We start from the raw sequence: 21,152 nt of genomic DNA, 5'->3' as shown, positions 1-21,152 counted from the left end.
AGACAATGTGGAAAAAAACACTTCATGCTCAGGACAATCTTCTGTCTGCATCCTGCTCAGGGTTTCCAAGAGCCTTGCAGGAGTAAATCTATAGCAGACGTCTAAGGAACAGCATGCATTTGCACTGTGCACTCCCAAACCTGCATTGGATTAACCAAAAGGCAGTGCTAACTAATTCTGATAAACTCATCATCACTTAAGAATAATAATTTGTGGCTTCTTTGTTGGCTCCTAATCTAACCTAATTGAGTGTTAAGAGAAAAACATTTCAAAGCAGCTTTGTATATGAAGAAAAGAGGCTTCTAACACCAACCACCCCACTTAGAACTGCGGGTTGTTGGTCTTGAGCATGTGTTTCTCCTGTCACCAGTCAATCTGTCATAAGTCTAAGTAAACTCAGAGCCACAAATGCTAAAAAGCAATTGGCATTCCAAGTTCTAAATGTGAACCTGCAGCATTTGTATATAAATATTGTCTCTGAAATTGCCAAAGTGGATTGATAAGCAATGGACACCTCTATCCCTAAATATTATTCTATTTATCACAGTAAGACACCCAGGATTCATGTGAATGACTAACTGCCCGTGAATGGCCCCCAGGTAGTGATCAAAACCTATGGGGAAGCCAGAAAGCCCTCTCCCGGGAGCCAAGCATCTCAAAGTCCAACTTGGATCGGAGCTGGGCCAGGCACCGAAGCCTCCTGTTTATTCAGTGGTTCCTGATGCCTCCAAGACCAGTCTCACTATAGTCAGACAGACATCACAAGAGCTGCATTTACATCCAACAGCCACCTGAGTTTACAGAAAATGCCCATCGTTGGGAGAGCTCTTGAGTCTTGAAAATTAATTTTAAGTGCTAGTGAAGGAGCAGGCAAGACGTAGTCACAGCAAGATGGTCCTGCTAGCTGCCTCTTAGGGGACAAAATACCCCTCAAGTGCATCTCATGGTAGCAGGGTCTTGAGAGCCATTCATTTTGCAATTAATGGGAAAATAGCTAAATATTGCAAACGGGCAAACGAAGCTTAGCTATGCCACTCCTTCTAGACCTAAGTCAGCCAAAGGAAATGTTCTCTTTAGTCAGGATATACTATGGATTTTAGCACCTCTTTGTAGGACTCTCTTCTTGCCTAAAATCCATACTGCACAGAACCAAGCAGGAATGTTAGGGGTCCAGGCCAGGGCCATTACTCCAAAGGTTCTTCCTCCACTGCCTGAAGAGGCTTTAGCTTGTTTTGAGCCAGGTTGTTTAGGCCCTAGAATAATCAGTTTCTAGTTAAGTGGGTTGACCTTAGCTTGACTTAAAATTACCACCCCTAAAGAGATCAGAACCAGGACATTAGCAAAACGTACAGCAGTCCTACAAAAGAGCAATAAAACTGTAATCAGGTTATTCCAGTCTCTAAAAGAGGCCTATCTAATAAAATCTTCAATGACTGAAACAACACTACCTAGATATAAACGGCTACTAAGTCCCCTGGAGGTTTTAAAAGTTATTTCTGTTTATTTGCAAAGTTGAATCAGGAATTCCATTGATTCTGAATTTAAGCCATCTCTCCATGGCCTTGAGCACTGTCTTTTATCAAAATCTTGACAATTTTAACTTCTCTGAAAAGTCTGAGACTATTTTTTAGTGTCTCTCTTAATTCCACTTTTTCAGTCTCTCCCGCTCTCTAAATTCTACTGGGGTTTGTGTGTGTATGTGTGTGTTTCTGGGGGTTAGTTTTGTTCCTAAGAATTATTCTTTTTTAAAAGTTCAGATGGAGTGATTCTAAGGTTCTTCTTGTCAACCTCAGTGAACTGTCCATACTTAGATTGTGTTACTTCATTTACATTTTTCTAATATGTTGTGTTTTCACCTTGTGACTAGATCACCCCCATGTGGTGAATGCATTCAGCACTTTCTGATATGCTGTCTTGGACTATGTACATACTATGTATACCACAGTAAGTTGAGTCACAGTGTGCTGCGAGCTCTGGCAAAGCCAAATAACCCGTAAGGGAAAATGCGCCAGAAACAGGAAGCAAGAATGGAATATGTGGTGTGGCAAATGAAGGATGACGATTCCTAGGAGGCTGCTCTCTGGACATGCAGCAGTTTGGTTCCTTCTAGTTAGCTGAAACCATTGCTCCAAAGAACAAACAGAAAAGGAAGGAACTATCAGTGCCCTTAGGCAAAATCACCTACGTCCCTAGGAATCTGTTCCATTTCCTCTCAAGACAATGAGAACGTTAGACTAAATTGTGTCCATCATTCCTTCTAACTCTAATGTCCTGAGTCTATCAATAACTGGCCCCTTCCTTCAATCAAGAAATGACCTCACTACACCCGGCTGTGGGAGAGAATAAAAACCCCAGACTTCCCACAGGCGGAGCTGAGAGCAAAGAGGAGGCTTCTCTCGTGGCCCAGACTCGCTCTCCACAGGTCCCCCAGCTCACGCTGTGCGGCCCACAGACCTCCATCTGCTTGACCAGTCTGCTGCGGTCATCTTTGAGGTGACTCTTGGCTTCCAGCTCATACTCCAGGTCCTTCAGCGTCTGCTCCAGAAGCTGCCTTTTTGTGAGCGCTTCATCCTGAGCTCTCTGGTAGTCCCGTAACTCTTCCTCCATCAGGCGCATCTAGGAGGAGAGACAGCTGGGATGGTTTCCTGGGGTGCCTCAAGAGCACAGAGACCTCCACAGACAGTGCACAGGCTGACTCCACCACAAGGAAGATCCGCTGGACCCCCCATAATATGGGAGATCAGAAGACCCTGAGCAAGTCCTACCTCCCTCTGGGCCTCAGTTTCCTTTTTGTAAAAAGAGGGGGTCTTCCAGCTATAGGCAGCAACCTATTAGGTTACAAATTCCATTTGGTAGATGTTGACCAGTATTTTTTAATTAAATAGAACAGAAAAAATAGCAGAGTATTAGCAAATACTGATTTGCAAATCTTTTGTACTAGACATTCATATATTTGTGCAGATGCGTGTATTCCTGGGTTGCAAGACATAGGTTTTGTTTTTGTTTTTGTTTTGTGAGACGGAGTCTTGCTTTGTTGCACAGGCTAGAGTGCAGTGGTGCGATCTTGGCTAACTGCAGCCTCCATCTCCTGGGTTCAAACAATTCTCCTGCCTCAGCCTCCCAAGTAGCTGGGATTACAGGTGCCTGCCACCACACTGAGCTAATGTTTGTATTTTTAGTAGAGATGGAGTTTCACTGTGGTGACCTGGCTGGTCTCGAACTCCTGACCTCAGGTGATGCCCACCTCGGTCTCCCAAAGTACTGGGATTGCAGGCGTGAGCCACCATGCCTGGCTGAATGCTAAATGCAGGTTTTACTAGGTCGTGTTAAAAATTCTCGAGAGCCCCTTAACTAAATACATGTTTCCCAGGGGGTAATTTATTGTCTACCGGTATCACTGTCACCTCAAAAGAGGTTTCAAGTCAGTAAAAAAGAACACACAACTGAATTAATGACCGCAAAGCAACCTACTGGCACAAAACCTAACAATATACACAGGCACATTAGGGAAAGCCACTGCTTTGTAGAAGAAAATGATTAGCTCTTAATTTACAATGTTGACTTTTTTCCATCCACAAGATGGCACTCAACTAATAGCTTTGAATAAAGTGCAACAGACAAAACAGCGTGATTCACAAGGGCCAGTCTGTGTCTTGAACTCTGGAAGCTCCCTGGGGAGATCAGCCAGCTCAGCACACAGTAGGTCTCCCTTAAACATCTGTGTGGGCTGATGTGGTGAAGCCCCAGGCTGTCTGCTTTGTTCTAAGTGTCCTACCCTCTTGGAGTTGGTACCAGTATTGAGTAGAGTTACGGTCTCAGGAATAGAATACACCAGGAGGTCTGTTCCCTTCAGAGTATATGAAAGCGAATGGCAAACTCCACTACAGAATGCCACCCTTCTGCGGTGCCTGTCACAGGAGAGTTGGAAAGCCCCAGTAGTTGAGGACAGCTTCGGAAAACCCGTGAGAAAACTTGAGGAAATGTGTTCTTCTCTGGGAGGCTGACAGCAGCACCGGGCATTTCTGAGAACAGCCTAGCCTTGAAGACGACATCTCCAGATGAAGACCCGCATCTAGTTTTGGTGGTCACCATGACAGAAAGTACATGAAAGCACAGAATGAAAATCACCCCATGGAAAAAGAGTGATGGGACATTCTCTGGATACAGAGGGTGTGCTATATTCCAGAGCATTTAAAAAAACAAAAACAAAACAACAAAAAAAAGCTCTATGACTCAGTTTCCTCGTTCGCAAAATTGGGATAATTATAAAACCAGCCTTCTACAGCTATTATGAGAATCAAATGAGATGATACCAAAACAGAACATGGGTATGAGGGTCAGAAAGAATGACAGGCAAATGTGCAGCCTGCGTTTCCTTCCTGTCCCCCTTCCCAATGCCCGGCGTGCCCTCCTCCACCGCTCAGCGCAGCTCCACCTTCCACACCCAGCAGGTCCCTCCTAACACCTGGTAAGGGCCCCGTCATACTCAGAGTCCTTGACGGGAGCCGGCAGAAGAGAATAACTAGCATGGTGTCTGTGAACAATGTATCCTGAATCATAAGTAAGCAAACAACTTTTGAACTTCCTAGTGCTTTAAGTAGTTGAAATCACCCTTGCTAAAAAGGATTTAGAAAATAAACTGAACAGTGGTAATCACTAAGTCTCGATTCTCTAAAGATCAAGCTTATCGGAAGGTAGAATGGGTGAAAAATGTCTATTTGTCTCAAAGCAAAGGCAGCAACTATTACAGCACTTAGAATGGACCCCGTCGCTTTTGGGTTTTTGTGTTTTTTTTTAAAACCAAGATCTTCAACTCAGCTCAATCAAAACACAAGAAGAGGGGCAGCGAACAGAGTTGAGCTTGAGTTTTTCAAGGATCCAGAGTGACCTTGGCTTGTCAATTCACTTTTGTTTTCAACAACTCCATCACTCTAGCATCTTAGTCAAGGGTGGTATCTCACTGTAGTTTCCCTGCAGAATGATGAGGTGTCTACGTCTGTTGCTCACATGGAAACAGCGTCTCACAGGGCTGCATCAGTGAGAAAAATCCAGGAAGGGCCATCTTTATTTTCCTTGCAAGGAATCCTTTTATTTTGGAATGACTGCTCTTTTATAAACAACAACAGTCTCCATCTGGCCTTAACTATTCTCTCTGGACCTCAGTTTCCTTATCTAACTAGAGGATCTCTACATTTCCTTCCAACCCAAGGATTCTATCATAAAAATCATTATATAAAACGCAATGGGAAGTACTTTTCAGGGGTCATTGTGACACTGTGATCTTTTGAAGTCAAATCAGACCAGGTGCTTGTTGGTGTTCTGGCAGATATCTGAATCCTTCTGCCTCTGTGCTGTAGTAATGAACGTGATTTTTTTTTTTTTAATGCCAAAGAGAACTGTGATGTCAGTGGGCTAATTTCAGTTCTTACTTGGAGTCCTGTATCATATAACCCTGAGCCAAAAGGGATCTGTTATCAAGGTCCTTTCAAGAGTGTTCTAGAAGTCTGCAATAAATATCTATTGTTCTTTTACACCGCTTCAGCACTGACTCATGGGTGACATTTCTTTGATCATCAAAGAAATTAAAGTTTGTTTTTTAAAGAAAAAAAAATGTTTTCCTGTGGAATCTTGGTGCTCTTGGCACTGTCCATGAAAAACAATAAGCCTTAAAATTAAAGAAAAGGAAATTAATATTTATGAAGTGTCTGAGATGTACAGACTCGCTGCTACACAGTCTCACATATTATCTCATTTAATTATTAAGTCACTAAAATGTGGTGTATTTTTAAAGAGGTAGAAACATATGCTCAGAAAGCTGGGGTAAGTTGCTCAAGGTGACCCAGCTGGCAAGAGATATAGCTGGAAATCAGCATAGGCTGTGCTTACATTTTGAAGCCTCCAGCTCTCCATTAAAACAATCAAAAACATCCCCTTTCTTTTTCTCAGTTCTTGAGAGGCCAAGCCTGAAGGGAGCTAACATTTGGGTTTCTTTGCTCGATCCTTCTTAAATATAAAGCCAATGTTTTAATCATTTCAGTACTCATAAATTCCTGAGGATTTCTTTTATTCACCATTATTGTTGTGAAACTCTTGTCTGCTACCCTCATCCCAATAAAAGTCTGTATTTTCATAAATGGATGGCCAAAAAAACAGTCAGTTACTGTAATCCCTATTCTAGGATTAAATTAAAACATGAAAGCACATAAATAAATCATCTGGTTGCAGCTGGGCACATCACGGCTGCTCCATAAATGGCAGCTAAACATGTTAGGCAAAAAATTGTAGATTCATCAAGAAAATGGTCAGGTTAAAGCTGTGTCCATTTAGCCTCACAGTCCGTCAGTGGGTCCTTTGTGCTCCAGAATGCCATTTGCTCACAGAACCATCCAGAAGGTGAAGAATGAAGAGTCAAGCACAAAAGCTGTCTCACGAATCTACCGCCAGGTCCCTCACAGAAGAGTTTCGGGGAAAAGGATACTTTGATAAGCGATAAAGGAAGAACTTATCTGGCCAGGCATTACCTCATCCTGCATTTTCATGGCTGTCAGTCGGGACTTTTCTGCCTCCAGGGTTTTCTCCTTCAACTGTCTTTGCATTTCTGCGAGCTCCCTGCGATTTTTCTCCTTGTACTCATCCAGCTGGTTCTGGAGCTCCAGGGTCGATGTACGGGAGGCCTCAACAATGTCTGCCATCTAGAAGAAGTGACACGGGAGTGAGCCCACCCTGGGATGCTCTATCTGAGACCAGGGTCCGGGTCCCATTTCAACACACAGCACATCTCCTCTTCTCCCTTTCTTCTACGGCCCCTTCAGAGACAGCCCAGTGCCTGATCCTGAGCCAGCCAGGTGTGGGCACCTGTAACTTGGCAGCAGCATGGAGGAGTGAGCAGGTACGTCCTTTGGAGCCAGGCACACAGCCTCAGGGTCCTATGCCTGCTGCGCCACTTACCAGTACGTGACCGGGGCATCTCATTAACCTCTCTGGGCCCTGGCCGTGTCCACACTGGAAACACTGAAATCATATCTACCTTACAGGGTTGTTGTCAGAATTAGTATCCGCAGATACAGATAGAACTTTATCAGCAGATACAGGTAAAATTCTAGTTAGAAACAAAATAGTAAAGTGTCTGGTACACAGTACGCATCAGAAAACAGCAGACACTCATGTCAGCTCCCGGAATACAGAAAGCCTGCCAGCTTGGTGCCTTTCCCCTTCTGGGCATGGTGGGGCAGAGAGGAGGAGAAAGAGCAGCAGCTACGGAGCTTTGAAGCTGCTTTCACACTCCTGGACAAGTAATAGAGATGCAAATGCAGAGAATCTGCACAAAGACATCCATTCTGATCCAGTTAACATCGGTTCCATATGCACTGACACACAGGCTGCTTCTACTAACTGTTAAGAGGTGATTCTGGTGCCCAGAATCCAGAGGAGACTGGCATTCATGTTTTCTAGACCAGTTTCTCTGTATCTCTTCAACAAATCGAAAGAGCTGCCTCTGGGGATCTGCAAATCCCTGACACTTTAGGGCTTAGACCTACTGCAGGTTTCCCAGGCTTTCACCAGACCCTCAGAGGGGACTGGGTCCAGCAAAGGCATCTGGCCCTACATCCTCTTTCCTCCTCCAGCCCCTCACCTCCTTCTGCAGTTTCTCAATGGTCTTGCCCAGGTGCCACCGCTCATTCTCCATCTCGTTCTTCAACCTTCTTAGCTGCTCCTTCTGCTCACTCTCCTCTTTGAGCTTCTCAGACAACTGCTTCTGCTCCTGGGTGGTCCGACTCAGATTTCTCTGCAAATGGCAGGGAAAGGACAGTGCTGTCACCTACCAACCAGGTAGCCACAGGAACGGGTATCACAGGGAACTTCACAGTCACACTGCAAAGCAATCAGATCTGTTAAATCCGTGATGAGGAAGAAGATCAAAATAAAGCCGCCACAGAGACAGAAGGACATTGTTGGTTCTGAAATTCAGGGACCAAAAAGGAAAGTTGACTTACCCAAAAACATCCACAGGAATGAAGGGGCAGACAAACAATGTGCTACAGAAATACATGGCCAAGGCTGCTGGTGGTGGGCATTCAGGATAGTGTCTGAAAACCTGAATGTTCATGCTTGAAAATCGAGGTCAAGTTGTATATTACAACAACCTAAACCTACTTGGCAATTTATGTCCTGTGACACGCAGCATCACACCTAATATTCCAGTATTTACTGTGCTATGCAGATGGTTCTTACAGTTAGAATAACTAAAAATGAATCACGAAGAGAACACTACCCCACAGAACAAAGGTCCACTTGGGTAAAGGCAGTTGTCATCAACAGAATCCATGAATGGGACTCAGACACAGGCAAAAAGGAATTTGGAAACGCACAGGTTGATGAACTTGATGAACAGAAAGTGTTAAATGGAAGAAACACTAGTCAGATAAAATACTAGTCAGGTAGGTGGTTATTTATTGAATCAGCACCAAATACTAGTGCCTACCATAAAATACAACCATCTGAGTGCAATACTCCCCTCAGTTCCCCTGAGGCTCTCATCTCACAAAGTCACACAGACTTATGTTCTTTATGTAAACAACATGCAATTCCAAAATAAAATCCTAAAATATTATAGGAAGGTTATGGTGGTTTCTTTAAATGGCTAAGCATTAGGGCCATAGGTATCAGGATAAGAAGAAGAGGCACAGCTCGAAACAGAGCAACCTGACTCAAACACAGACTGAATCATCTCGAAAACGTTGTCAGGCACTGAGGGGCTGACTGTGGGCCACTACAGGAACAACTCAGGGCCTACCCGGTCTTGTGTCCCTGCAGTGACTGCACAAGAACAATGGTTTATATTTGTACAGTGCTTAACAGTTTACAAGCTGCTGCCACAGGCAGTAACTCAGGATCTTGAAAACATTCCAAATCACTTCGGACTCTCCTGGTTTGCAGAGCATAGGAACAGATCTGCTCTACCAGCCACGTGACATGGGGCTAAAACACTACCCGTGGCGGCCTTCCGGTCCCTGGTCTCTGCTGGGCTGGCTGCACTTTGAGAAGCAGCCAAGAGAACCAAGATTAACAAAAGCTGTTAGGGAAAAGATGGTGGCAAAAAGAAAGGTAATCAGAAGTTCAGTGTTGGGGGAATTAGCAGGAGTGGGCTCCAGCACAGCTGCCGCTGGGCACCCAGCAGAAGCAGAGTCAAACCTGGGGTTTCTGTTGATCGATGATTTAGCAGTGTTGGGGTAAAGGGTGAGGAGGAGTTATAGAACCAGTGAAGTATGGTATGGGACAAAACCCTCAAAACACGTGTCCCAAAAAATGTCAATTCATGAAAACAACAAATACAGAGGGCCCCCAATGGCTTCCTATAGAACCTTCAGGATCCAACTCATCCCCCTCCCCCTGGGAATCCCCCAGCCTCTCTTTCTCCTCCATTTAGACCCCAATCCCAAGGGCTCCAGGCAGCAGACAAGCCAACCCAGCTCTACTCAGCCTCCATGTGGTTCATGCATGCATTTCTGCTCCACTCTTGGCTCAGGCAGGGCTGCCTGGCTCCTTCTCCTGAACCATGAGAGACACCACAGACACCACTCTGGGCCCAGGGCCTGCCAGCACCCCCCACCCCAACACACACACATTGCCTAGAAGAACAGATTTGCTACATTATTTTTAAATTATTTCTTGTAGGTTTGCCTCTTGCAAGGTAGTAAGCTCTGTAAAGGCAAGGGAGAGATTTTCTGTCTATCTGGGTATGTTCACTATTAGGCATATGATAAACACTTAACTGTTAAAAATGAATGCCTATCCCCAAAAGCGATCCCAAGGCTTCTTATGTTAGAATCACCAAGCGAGGATGGGATGCCCGTACTTAAAATGTAGATTCTAGCTTTTTCTGATGGAATCACAATTTTTCTCAGCATGGCGTTCACAATCATTTGCATTTGAAAACTCCCCAGATAATTCTAATATGTACTGAGGTTGAGAAACACTGTTTAGAACAACAGTCTGCTTCCTCCGTAATTCAAGAAATATGTTCCAATAAGTCACTGCTGAGAAAACGTCCCAAATTCACACGAAAAGAAGCAAACTTAGCAACTTTGCATTCTTCTGACCCTTCATGTGCACAGTGTCAGGAGTGAAATGCTCTGTAGCCACAGCGATTCTATTTCCAAGGCCAGCAATACAAGCTCATCAATGAATCATGAGATGAAAATTTAGGGAAAATATATCAGATTGGGGAATCCGAGACACAACACTGGTAGACATAGGGTGAGCGTCCTTGAGCTTGGGGACCATTATCCGTAAACCGATGCAGACTTTTACCCTATGACTGAGGTCTCAATTAGCTCATATTAACAACAACCAAGTAGCAGGGAAGCCTACAGGTGTCAAGGAATGGGCAGCTTAACGAGAAGGAAGCTGGTCTTCGTAGAGTCCCTGCCACTCAGTGTCTGTGGGCTGCAACAGCAGAAGCCTTGGGCCCTTTTTCCTTGGTTGTCTCAATACTCAAAAGTCCAATGGGGTGGCAGGGAAAGCCCTAGGAATAACGTATGCACTGTTAGCCCTTCCTGAAGGAAAGAACTGTGGTTTCTCCAGCAAAGGTTTCTTTATTTCCCCATCTGCAGAAGGCACTTTTAAATAGAATCACAGATGCCTTGCCTTAAGTGCAGTTCCAGTAGCCCTAGATAGCAACACAGTCCTGAAGCAAGCGGTAGGGCACTGAGCAACCCAAGAACGGCATCTTTATGACCCTCTGCTACTTTTTAACTGAGTCATGGGAAATCAGACATAAATTTACAGGTGTCTTCGGCTACTATGTAAACAAATCTATGTATCATACATGAAGATGCAATAGACTAATAGCACAAAGACTGAGAAAAATCCCAGTTACTTTTTTCTTTCCTCAAGGGCCAAGGTCCCTTTGGGCTGCCAGCTTCAAGGACGAGAGTGTACACGGAAAGAGCAACCAAACAAAAGGAGCTGACTATCTGGTTTCCAATTTTAAAGGAAACAAAGTATTTTAGAGTGATGGTGCTTTTTTCATGGCATTGCTTTTAAGACCAGATAATTCAGCTAAAGACAGTGCAACTGTCAGGCCCATTTTTAATTCTCACCAGCTGCACTGCCAGTGGCTAACACGACCACACACTGCACGAAGCACTCTCACCATCCCCACACCACTGAGAAAACGGGCCTCAACAAAAGTAACATGTCAGGGGTAATTTCCAAGGCGAGGCTAGAGATCCGGAGGTGGGGGTGGGTGGGGATTACATTAACATCTTCAGGCCCCAAGGCCATCATCTGTTCTGTGCACTGAATTCACTCTGAGCGCAGATTCCCAACTGGGGAACGACTTCCATATGTGCGAAAAGTTCCTATTTGACCAAAGGAAAAGTTCTGAGAGACCCACAGCTGCACCTGGGACTTGGTGTGGACATACCCAGAAGGTCCAGATGTTTATTCCTATAGAGCACAAATGTGTTTCCTTTCTTCCTGCCCCTCAACCAGCCCACAAATTTAAGCCCCACACTCTGGCAGCTGGCTTGGGTAACAGGAACCAACCTAAGCTTTAAACAGCAGCACAGCACAAGTGCCATCCACACAAAATCAACCCCACAAGATTTTGTAATGAAGATCTAGATTTAAAGAAATAAAAAAAATCCAAAGTGAAGGCAGTCAGACATTGAATTGGGACTTTACTATATGCAAACACAAGTTTTGTCCGAAGAGGAGGAGAAGGCACAGACTTCTGATTCTGGGGGAGAGTCCCTAAGCTAGGCTGACCTGTGGGGATCCTTCCTCTCCTCTATACTCTAGGAGATGAGGCTGAGTACTCTTCAGGAAAGCTGCAACTAGGCATTTACAAATCTGAACCTGACTCGGCTCTTAACACTTTTAATGCCCCCACTTCACCTATCCCTGACTACAAGTGGGTCCTGAATGGAAAACTTTAACAACCTTCCTCTTAGACAACTCTCAAAAACACTGGCTTCCACCTCCTCAGAAACCCACCTGAGATACTTAAGCAGCATCCCGAGAGCCAACAGGAGGAGGACACACCTCCATCACCCTGAGGTCACTGTGCAAAGTCAATCAGAACGGCAGGACAGGCCTGTCTTGAGAATGTACTTCAAATGGGAAAATCTAATGTTCTAAGAACTTACTGATGTGGAATGGCGATAGCTATCCAGTTTCAAGGAAATGACCTCCGCCTGCCTCTCAGAATACCCATCCCGAAGGACTGTGCTCTATAGCGTGCATTTGCCCAGAGGAGAAGGGAAATTGCCTTCTGCCAGAAAGCAGACTCCACACCGCCTCGGGGGCCAGTCCTGCCAGCCTTCTCACACAACTTGTATTTTATCTTTGGAAAGCTGTCAAGCTCTTTAACGTCTAAACCGAGGTCTCTCCGCCTTGGCATTACTGACATTTGGGACCCGATCATTCTTTGTACTGGGCGCTGTCCTGTGCTTCATAGGATATTTAATAGCATCCCTATCCCTGTTTTCTACCCACGAGACACCGGTAGCATCTCCCCAGTTGTGACAACCAAAACTGTCTTCAGGTATGACCAAACCCCCCCAGTTGGGAACTGCTGGTCTAGACAGATACTTCAAATGACTGAGTGGTTATTATGGGTGAAAGGGAGCTACCTGAAAAGAAAGGGCCAAGGACAATCTCCGCACGCCCCTGTGGTATTGCGTCTCTGTGCATTCTTCTTGAGGGAGTAACGACAACAGCCCTTGGTGTTTACCTGAGCAGCCTCCAGTTCATTCTCTAGGGCCCTCCTGGCTGACACAGCTTCTTTTTCTTCCCTTCTGGCCTGCACAAGGGCCTCCTCTAATTGTCGTATTTCTCCCTACAACGAAACACTGGGTCAGTGTGCACTTAGATGTATGCTGTACCTATGAAACTGACTCAGTGGAATTAAATGAACGTCGAAGACACCCATGACGTGGCAGTGGCTACAGTCACAACGCGCCTGTCACGGACCCAAGGTGGCACACGACAGCTGTGTTCTTGGATGTGTATGCCTGTCTGCAGTTCCAGTTCTTAGCCAGGTGTGAACATCCACATTATCTCGAGTGATTTTTTATTTTTTATTTTTTAGAGACAGGGTCTCACTATATTGCTCAGGCTGGTCATGAACTCCTGGGCTCAAGTGATCCTCCCTCCCACCTCTCAGCCTCCCAAGTAGCTGGAATTACAGGCATGAGCCACCATGCCCAGCTGGGGTAATTTTTTTTTTTTTTTTAAATACAAATATCCGGTCTTATTCTTGGAGATCTGAAAACAGCAGGTATTGAATGGACCCCACACAGAGAGTTTTATAAAAGGTACCCAGGTGGTCCTGATGGATGACTGCTATGGTTTGAATGCGTCCCCCAAAAAGCATATGTATATGTTGGAGGTTTAATTACCATTGTAATGGTATGAAAAGGTAGAACCTTTACCGGGTGATGAGGCCATGAGGGCTCTGCCCTTCTGAATGGGCTCAAGCTGTCATGACAGGAGTAGGTTCCTGGTCAATGGACAAGTGTGGCCCCCTTTGGCCAGTCAGTTCCCCACTCCACCTCTGCCCTTCTGCCATGTGATGCCATTCACACCGCGACACAGAAGGACAGCCCTCGCTAGAGGCTGGTATCTTAATATTAGCCTCCCTATCTCCAGAATTGTGAGAAATACATTTCTATTTTTCCTTAATTATCCCAATGTGGTATTCCACGACAGCAGCACAGGACAGACAAAGGCAGTGACCACGTGTATCTCCTCCTTCACTGTCAGCTGCCTTTCCTACTGCTGAGAGTGTGTCAACTCTCACTCCCAGCTTCCCACTCTAGAGGTCTGGCCAACCAGGTCACTGGCTTGTTAAAATCAGTGTCACTTCAAAAACATCAACTATGAGTTAAAAAAGAATACATAGTCTTGAGTGAGAATCAGTCTAATGGTGGTGTTAAGACAGCCTTTTCAGGTAGAGGCCTATGCGAAGCCATGGAAGGCTGGGTGTGTCTGGTATCTGGGTGCATGGGGATTCCTGTGCCTAGACCTGTGTTCCCACCTGACCTCACCCTCCCTGTTCCCAGGCCTCCCTGTCATGCCACTCCCGGGGTAACAGAGAAATGGCTTACAGAGAGGATGTATTCACTATTGCCTTGACCTTTCCAACTAAATTATGACAATAAATCCCTTCCCCACTTTTGAAATCAATTACGCAGGAAAGAAGGAGCAGCAGCTGCCAAAGCTGGGTCTGGGCCCAGCGAGCCTCACCTCGTACTTCTTCAGCGTTTCCTTCGCCTTGGCTTCATCGCCTTTGAGGTCCTCGATCTGCCTTTGAAGCTGAGCAACTCTCTGCTCCAGCTCTTCACTTCTTCCCTGCAGCTTCTCATTCTCCTCCTGCAGAAGCTTCACGCGCATTTCGGTCCCTGCCTGGTCTTGCTCTGAAGTGTTGCTCCTGCTGGCCAAGACCTCGACATTCTGTTAAAAACACAGAGCAAATGAACAAGGAGACCGGTGTCAAAGAGCTGTCCCCAAGCTGGGAGAACAGCTGGCATTTATGAAAAACCCATTGTGCCCACTCAGCCAGGCCCTGTGCTGAGCCAGGGGTCAGCAAACAGCAGCCTACAGGTCCAACCCAGCCCTCCACCTGTTTTGAAAAGTGCAGTGTTATTGGAACATAGCCACGCCCGTCCATTTGCACATTGTCTGTGGCTGCTTTCAAGCTACAACAGCAGGACCCAAGTGGCTGCAACGGAAACCCCAAAGCCTACAGTGTCACAAAGAATAAAATGTTGACTCTCTGGCTCTTTTTAGAAAGAAAAAGTTTGCCAACCCTTGCCTGTGTTAAGATCCTTACATGGGATTTCAACCTTTTAACAATTCCAGAAGGTGGGTGCTATTCTTATCACCATCTTAAATATGAGGAAACTGACACTTGGATAGTTTAAGTAACTTGTCCAAGATCACTTAGGAGGAGTTACATTCAGGCAGACTGAATCCAGAACCTGTCTTCATAACCCTCGCTTTCTGACATGCCCACTTCCCTGTCCCATTTGCATGGGCAGGGTCTTTTTTTTTTAGACGGAGTCTCGCTCTTTGGCCCAGGCTGGAGTGCAGTGGCGCAATCTTGGCTCACTGCAAGCTCCGCCTTGATCACGCCATTCTCCTGCCTCAGCCTCCCAAGTAGCTGGGACTACAGGTGCCCGCCACCACGCCTGGCTAATTTTTTTGTATTTTTAGTACAGACGGGGTTTCACCATGTTAACCAGGATGGTCGCGATCTCCTGACCTCCTGATCCGCCCGCCTCAGCCTCCCAAAGTGCTGGGATTACAGGCGTGAGCCACCGCGCCCGGCCCAGGCTCTTTCATAGAAGCTCTTGAGGAAGGGCAGCTTCGGAGTACAGGTTTTTTCATGTCCAACAGAAAAGAGAAATTTAAATTAGCTTAAATTAGGATACAGTTCATAGTGTAAGCTCTAGGTATGCTGCACACAATTCACAACAGAAAGGAATGACAGTCTCAGGGTGGTTATTGTTGATTCCAGAGGTCACAGGGGCTTTGTATTCTTCGGTTTAGCAATTTGAAGTGATGTTAAAGAAGTGAGTTAACACTTGTCCTGCCCAGCGTTCCACCTCTCCAGGCAGATCTCTTGCCTGTCCTCCATTTCTCCACTACTACAAAGATGCCAATATCAGCAAATCTTATGCCTACAACACAATGCTACAGACGCCTGCAGTAAAAGAAAGGCCCAGGGAGGACAAGGTTAGGCTTTGAAAGTCTGTATCACAGCCCACGTGGGAGAAGTATCTGCTAGAATTGCTCACTTGTATAGACTTTATGGAAAGATCTTTACATCTCTTAGTAGTATAGTAAGCTTATTCTGCTGAACCTAACCAGTTAGAGAGTTTCAGGAACCAGAGCATCATTTCATGGCCCAAATGTTTAATTCTATACAACAGAGAAAGCCCATCAGAGCCAAGCAACTGAGTTAGAATGAAGTTAGCTGGCATTGCTAGGAGAAAACTAAGGTGTCAGACAGCTGGAATTTCTCAGGTCTATCAGGATATCATCTCCTAACGAAACCAGCAAGGGGACATGTCACAAAGATACACAGAGAAGAAACGAAGTGTGGTTGAAAACTTGAGGAAGGATCTAAAGAATCCAGTAACTGGTCAGACCAGGGAAAGCAAAAGTCTAGATTGCCCATTTCTGCCCAAACTCTCCCATTAACATGTGAGACAAAGTTACAGTTATCAAGACAGGGCAGTACTGGCATGAGGGTAGGCATAGAAATCAATGAAACAGAATTGGGAGTTCAGAAATAAACCCCTACATTTATAGCCAACTGCTTTTCAACAAGGGTGCCAAGACAATTCAGTGGGGGAAAGAACAGCCTTTGACAAATGGTGCCACGACAGTTGGATATCCACATGAAAAAGAATGAAGTTAGACCTCTTCCTCATACCATACGCAAAAATTAGCTCAAATGGATCATAGGCCCAAATGTAGGATCTAAAACTATAAAACTCTTTAAACACAGGAACAAATATTTGTGACCGTGGGTTAGGCAAAGGCTACTTAGCTACAACACCAAAAGTACAAGTGACAAAAGAACGAACAGATAAATTAAGCTTCTTCAAAATTTAAAACTTTTGTGCTGCAAACGATGCCACCAAGAAAGTCAAAAGACAACCGTCAGAATTAGAGGAAGTACAAGTCATATATCTAATAAAGGACTCATATCCAGAATATATAAATGATTCTTTAACCCAGTAATAAAAAGACTTAAAACCCCATTTTAAAAATGGGGGCCAGGCGCGGTGGGTCATGCCTATAATCTCTGCACTTCAAGAGGCCCAGGTGGGCGGATCATTTGTGGTCAGAAGTTCAAGGCCAGCCTGGCCAACATGATAAAACCCCATTTCTACTAAAAATACAAAAATCAGCCAGGTGTGGTGGCGCACAACTGTAATCCCAGCTATTTGGGATGCTGAGGCAAGAGAATTGCTTGAACTCCGGAGGCAGAGGTTGCAGTGAGCCGAGATGGGACCATTGCACTCCAGCTTGGGTGACAGAGCAAGACTCCATCTCAAAATAATAATAATAATAATAATAATAATAATAATGGGGAAAGGATCTGAACAATATACAAAATCCAATAAGCATATGAAAACATATTCAACGTCATTAGTCATTAGGGAAATGCAAATTAAACCCATAATGCGATACCACTTCACATCTACTAGGCTAGCTATAACAAAAAAGACAGATAATAACAAGTATTGGGGAGAATTTAGAGGAATTAGACCCCTTATACATTGCTAGTAGGAATGTAAAATGGTGCAGCTACTTTAGAAAACAGTTTGCCAGCTCCTCAAAATGTTACACAGAGTTATGGTACGACCTGGCAATTTTACTCCTTGGTATATAGCTAAGAGAAATAAAAATAAGGGGCCAGGCACAGTGGCTCACACCTATAATCCCAGCACTTTGGGAGGTGGACAGATTACCTGAGGTCAGGAGTTTGAGACCAGCCTGGCCAACATAGTGAAACCCTGTCTCTAACAAAAATACAAAAAAATAGCCGGGTGTGGTAGTGGGTGCCTGTAATCCCAGCTACTTGGGAGGCTGAGGCAGGAGAATCACTTGAACCCAGGAGGCAGAGGTTGCAGTGAGCCAAGATCACGCCATTGCACTCCAGCCTGGGTGACAAGAGTGAGACTCCATTTCAAAAAAAAAAGAAAAGAAAAAGAGAAAAGAAAAACAGAAAAAACATATATCCACATAAAAACTTGTACATGAATGTTTATAGCAGCATTATTCACAGTATCCAATAAGTGGAAGCAATCTAAATATCCATCAAACAGTGAATGGGTAAACAAAATGTGGCATATCCATACAATGGAATATTATTTGGCCATTCAAAGGAATGAAATACTGATACACGCCACAACATGGATGAACTTTGAAAATATTATCCTAAAGAAGCCAATCACACACACACACACACACACAAACCCATATTGACATTTATATGAAAGTATGGAATAGCAAATCTACGGAGACAGAAAATAGATTAGTGATAGCCCAGGGCTGCTACAGGGAGGGATATGGGGAAGGGGCCAGGAGTGACTGCTAATGGGGATAGAATTTCTTTTTAGGGGTGATGAAAATGTTCTAACATTGACTGTGGTGATGGTTGTACAACTGTGTGAACATACTAATACCACTGAATTGTACACTTTCAATAGTTGAATTATATGAATTATATGCTATATGAATTATATCTTAATATAGCTATTAAAAAAAAAAAAAGGTAAACAAAAGTTAAGGGAAACCTGGGGCTGGAGTAGGGATGGTGGAGAGAAATGATGCATTTACCCCAGTGGTCTGGAGGTTTGCTGAGATGTCAGAGAGGGGAAGAAGAGGCTCAAGACCATCTGCCCAAAGCTTTCAGTAAAGCAAAGAACACTTACATGTGTGGTCAGCACCCTTTGATTCACCCAGAAATCTCAGGAAGAATGAGGATACTGAATAACAGACCTGGTTTAACCTGGATTGGGGCCTAACTAGCACCTTAGCATGTTAGATAAGGGAACCTGGACTGAATTGTGATGTTTAGAACTTGGCATGCAAGTTCTTCACTCAGCTTATGGCTGGCAGGGATTTATTCCAATCCTAACTTTCAGTGGCATGGCCTGAGTATGACTCTAGCAGACCTTGTGTGTATTGAGACACTTAGTCCTTTTTTTTCATTATTTGTAAAGTGATACTATGTTTTTCTCTATGTCTTCACATTATGTTTACAAATAATGTAACATGAGCCTGTGTTAGCAAATCTTCCCAAAAGTCCTCTCCCATTTTCATGCTCCTGCACCCCCACACACCCAGCTCACTATATAAAGCCCATAGAAGAAACTCTCCCTTCCTGAAACCATACCTAATTCACCTGCAGTAGTCATGGAATCTAAAACAAAAATCCTATCCTTTTGTTCAAGGCAAGTACTACACGTAAGTTCCTCTCCATGACTTCCCAGTGAAGAAAAGAAACACGGCGGAGAGGACCTTCAAAGTTCTCCCAACTCTGAAGTGCTCTGATGCTTGCATCCATGTATCATCTTTTCCAGATGAGACTTTGTGTCTCATGGATGTGGCAAAGGCAGCAGAACTGCACCAAGACAGAGCTGGTAAAGAGCAACTCAGGTGGAAGGTCCCTGGGGGCAAGTACTGCTGAAGTCATTAAAGTTGCTGGCGTTATGTTTCTACGATTCTCTGATCCCACGTCCTATATGTCATAACAATATTAGAGAGGAAGCACCAACATAAATAAAACCAAAAAGCACACAGTTTTTAATAATTCATTTGGCTATATCACACCACCTATGTGATGTCTGCTTTTAAAAGAATTATATGGATTTGCATCTTAATACTTTAACTATTATTCACTTGTATAGGTAGTCGATTCCTCTGCCACTCCAAAAAGTTGGAAACACCACATCAGATTCATCACCACGAAGGCAAAAGTAACAAAACTGTGCCATTTTCTACCATTTTTCAAGGTTGGATCATCACTAAAAATTACACCAAGATTATTTTTTCAGCTATGAGGCAGCCACGTCAAAAGGTTTAATAACACAGGGTGTGTAATGTGAGGAAACATATTCTCATCGACTGTTGGTGGGGCTATAAACTGGTATGAGGCTCCTGGACGGCAATTTGGTAGTATCTATCAAAATGACAATGTACATTTCCTTTGACCCAGAAACTTATTGTCTCTCATTTTATCCCACGTGTGTGCAAAATGACATATAAATGAGATTATTCATTGCAGCACTTTAATAGCAAAAGATTGCATACTACTAAAGGCCAATTAGGTACTAGTTAAATAAGTTACATCAGGTCAATGGTATCTTGTGCAGCTGGGAGAAAAAAAAGAACAAGAAAGTGAGGAAAAAGCAAGAGACCAATTAGTAGACATGGCAAGCTTCTGTGTGTATAAAAAGAAGGTAAGGAGGGATAAAGATGTATTTACTTGCCTACACAAGAAACTGGTAACAGTGACTGGCTATGAGGAAGGAAACTGGGGCTGTGTGGAAAACAGCAGAAGGAAGTTTTCAATTGCAAACCCTCTGGTAATTTTTAAATTTTGAACTATGGAAATTCAACATGTGTTACAATTTTTTAATATAAATATACATTTTCTTTTAAAAGACTGACCATCAATGGTCTCAGGAACTCAGAGAACAACCCACCTCCTCGGCCAAGTTCTCACCTCCTCCAGCCTCTAGAAACCCTTCCTTTGTCTTTTCATGGGTACTTCTGGGCCATGAAAGATAGCGGAGCCGGAGGCCCAGGAGCAGCTGTACAAACAGAGCACAGCGCCAACTCTCCCACGCCGGTTTACATAGTTAAGCAATTCCTTTTCACCACATATAGCTGGGAGAGTGGAAAAGGCCCAGATGGCCCAGGACTTGCAACTACACGAGTGCCTCCCCAACTTTTCCACTCCAGCAACCCTAAGGCAAAGGAGTCCCGTGTGGGGTGATGAGAGACATCCAAGGGACTGCAAAGAACCGCTTTCAAGGCTTGGGTTTTTCCATTACAAATGAATCTAAATTTTGCATCCAACACCATAGCATTTTTCATTCTACTATGTCTCTTTTTACATTAAGGATACTGTGTTCTTGGTATTCCAGGAAGTGGCGTCACTTTTATCCTGTGACTTTGCCAAGCACTCTCCTCCTTGCCCACCCAGCACACAGACGCATGTCCCATCCTGAGGAACACAGACATAAATCGCCTCAAGAATGGAATTCTCATTTATACTTCTAAAAATGCTTCTCTATCTGTTTAGAGGAAACAGCAAAGGCTCTGGAGTCAGCCAGATCAGATCCACACCCAGGCTGTGCCTCTTGCTGGACCTTCCACCGGGCCTGGCCTCACAGAGCCTTTGTTTTCCATCTGAAGAAGGGGGATGAATTGCCCACCTCGTACATTATTGTAAATATCTAGTTAAAGGGGATGACAGCTCTTGTGGTAGCCCTTGTTATTACTGCTAGGCCAACTAAACTCACATCTGCTTCCCAAAAGGGAAGACTTCACACAGCTTACCAGCTGTGGTTCCAAATCGTCACACTTGGCTTCAGGCCACTACCTGCACGTTTTTTACC

General features: G+C 44.4%; 1 protein-coding gene across 11 annotated transcripts in view; it reads right to left on the bottom strand.

Annotated features, from left to right (window-relative positions):
• CGNL1 (cingulin like 1) overlaps positions 1 to 21,152 on the bottom strand; it is a 176,124-nt gene that overhangs the window by 17,670 nt on the left and 137,302 nt on the right. For 6 of the 11 annotated variants that reach the window (XM_065547962.2, XM_045395519.3, XM_065547964.2 and 3 more), the window contains exons 9-13: positions 14,254 to 14,460; positions 12,740 to 12,844; positions 7,634 to 7,786; positions 6,522 to 6,692; positions 2,455 to 2,616 (exon numbers count right to left, since the gene is read on the bottom strand). In XM_065547962.2, coding sequence (XP_065404034.1) covers positions 2,455 to 2,616; positions 6,522 to 6,692; positions 7,634 to 7,786; positions 12,740 to 12,844; positions 14,254 to 14,460 — 798 coding nt within the window. The remainder of the gene's footprint in view (positions 1 to 2,454; positions 2,617 to 6,521; positions 6,693 to 7,633; positions 7,787 to 12,739; positions 12,845 to 14,253; positions 14,461 to 21,152) is intronic. The other 5 variants (XM_065547966.2, XM_073995887.1, XM_065547965.2 and 2 more) reach the window with 3 other exon arrangements.

Source organism: Macaca fascicularis, chromosome 7 (assembly GCF_037993035.2).
Source record: "Macaca fascicularis isolate 582-1 chromosome 7, T2T-MFA8v1.1".
NCBI classification, from domain to species: domain Eukaryota; kingdom Metazoa; phylum Chordata; class Mammalia; order Primates; family Cercopithecidae; genus Macaca; species Macaca fascicularis.
The sequence above is the reverse complement of the archived record's forward strand: the minus strand, read 5'-3'. Positions and strand labels throughout refer to the sequence as shown.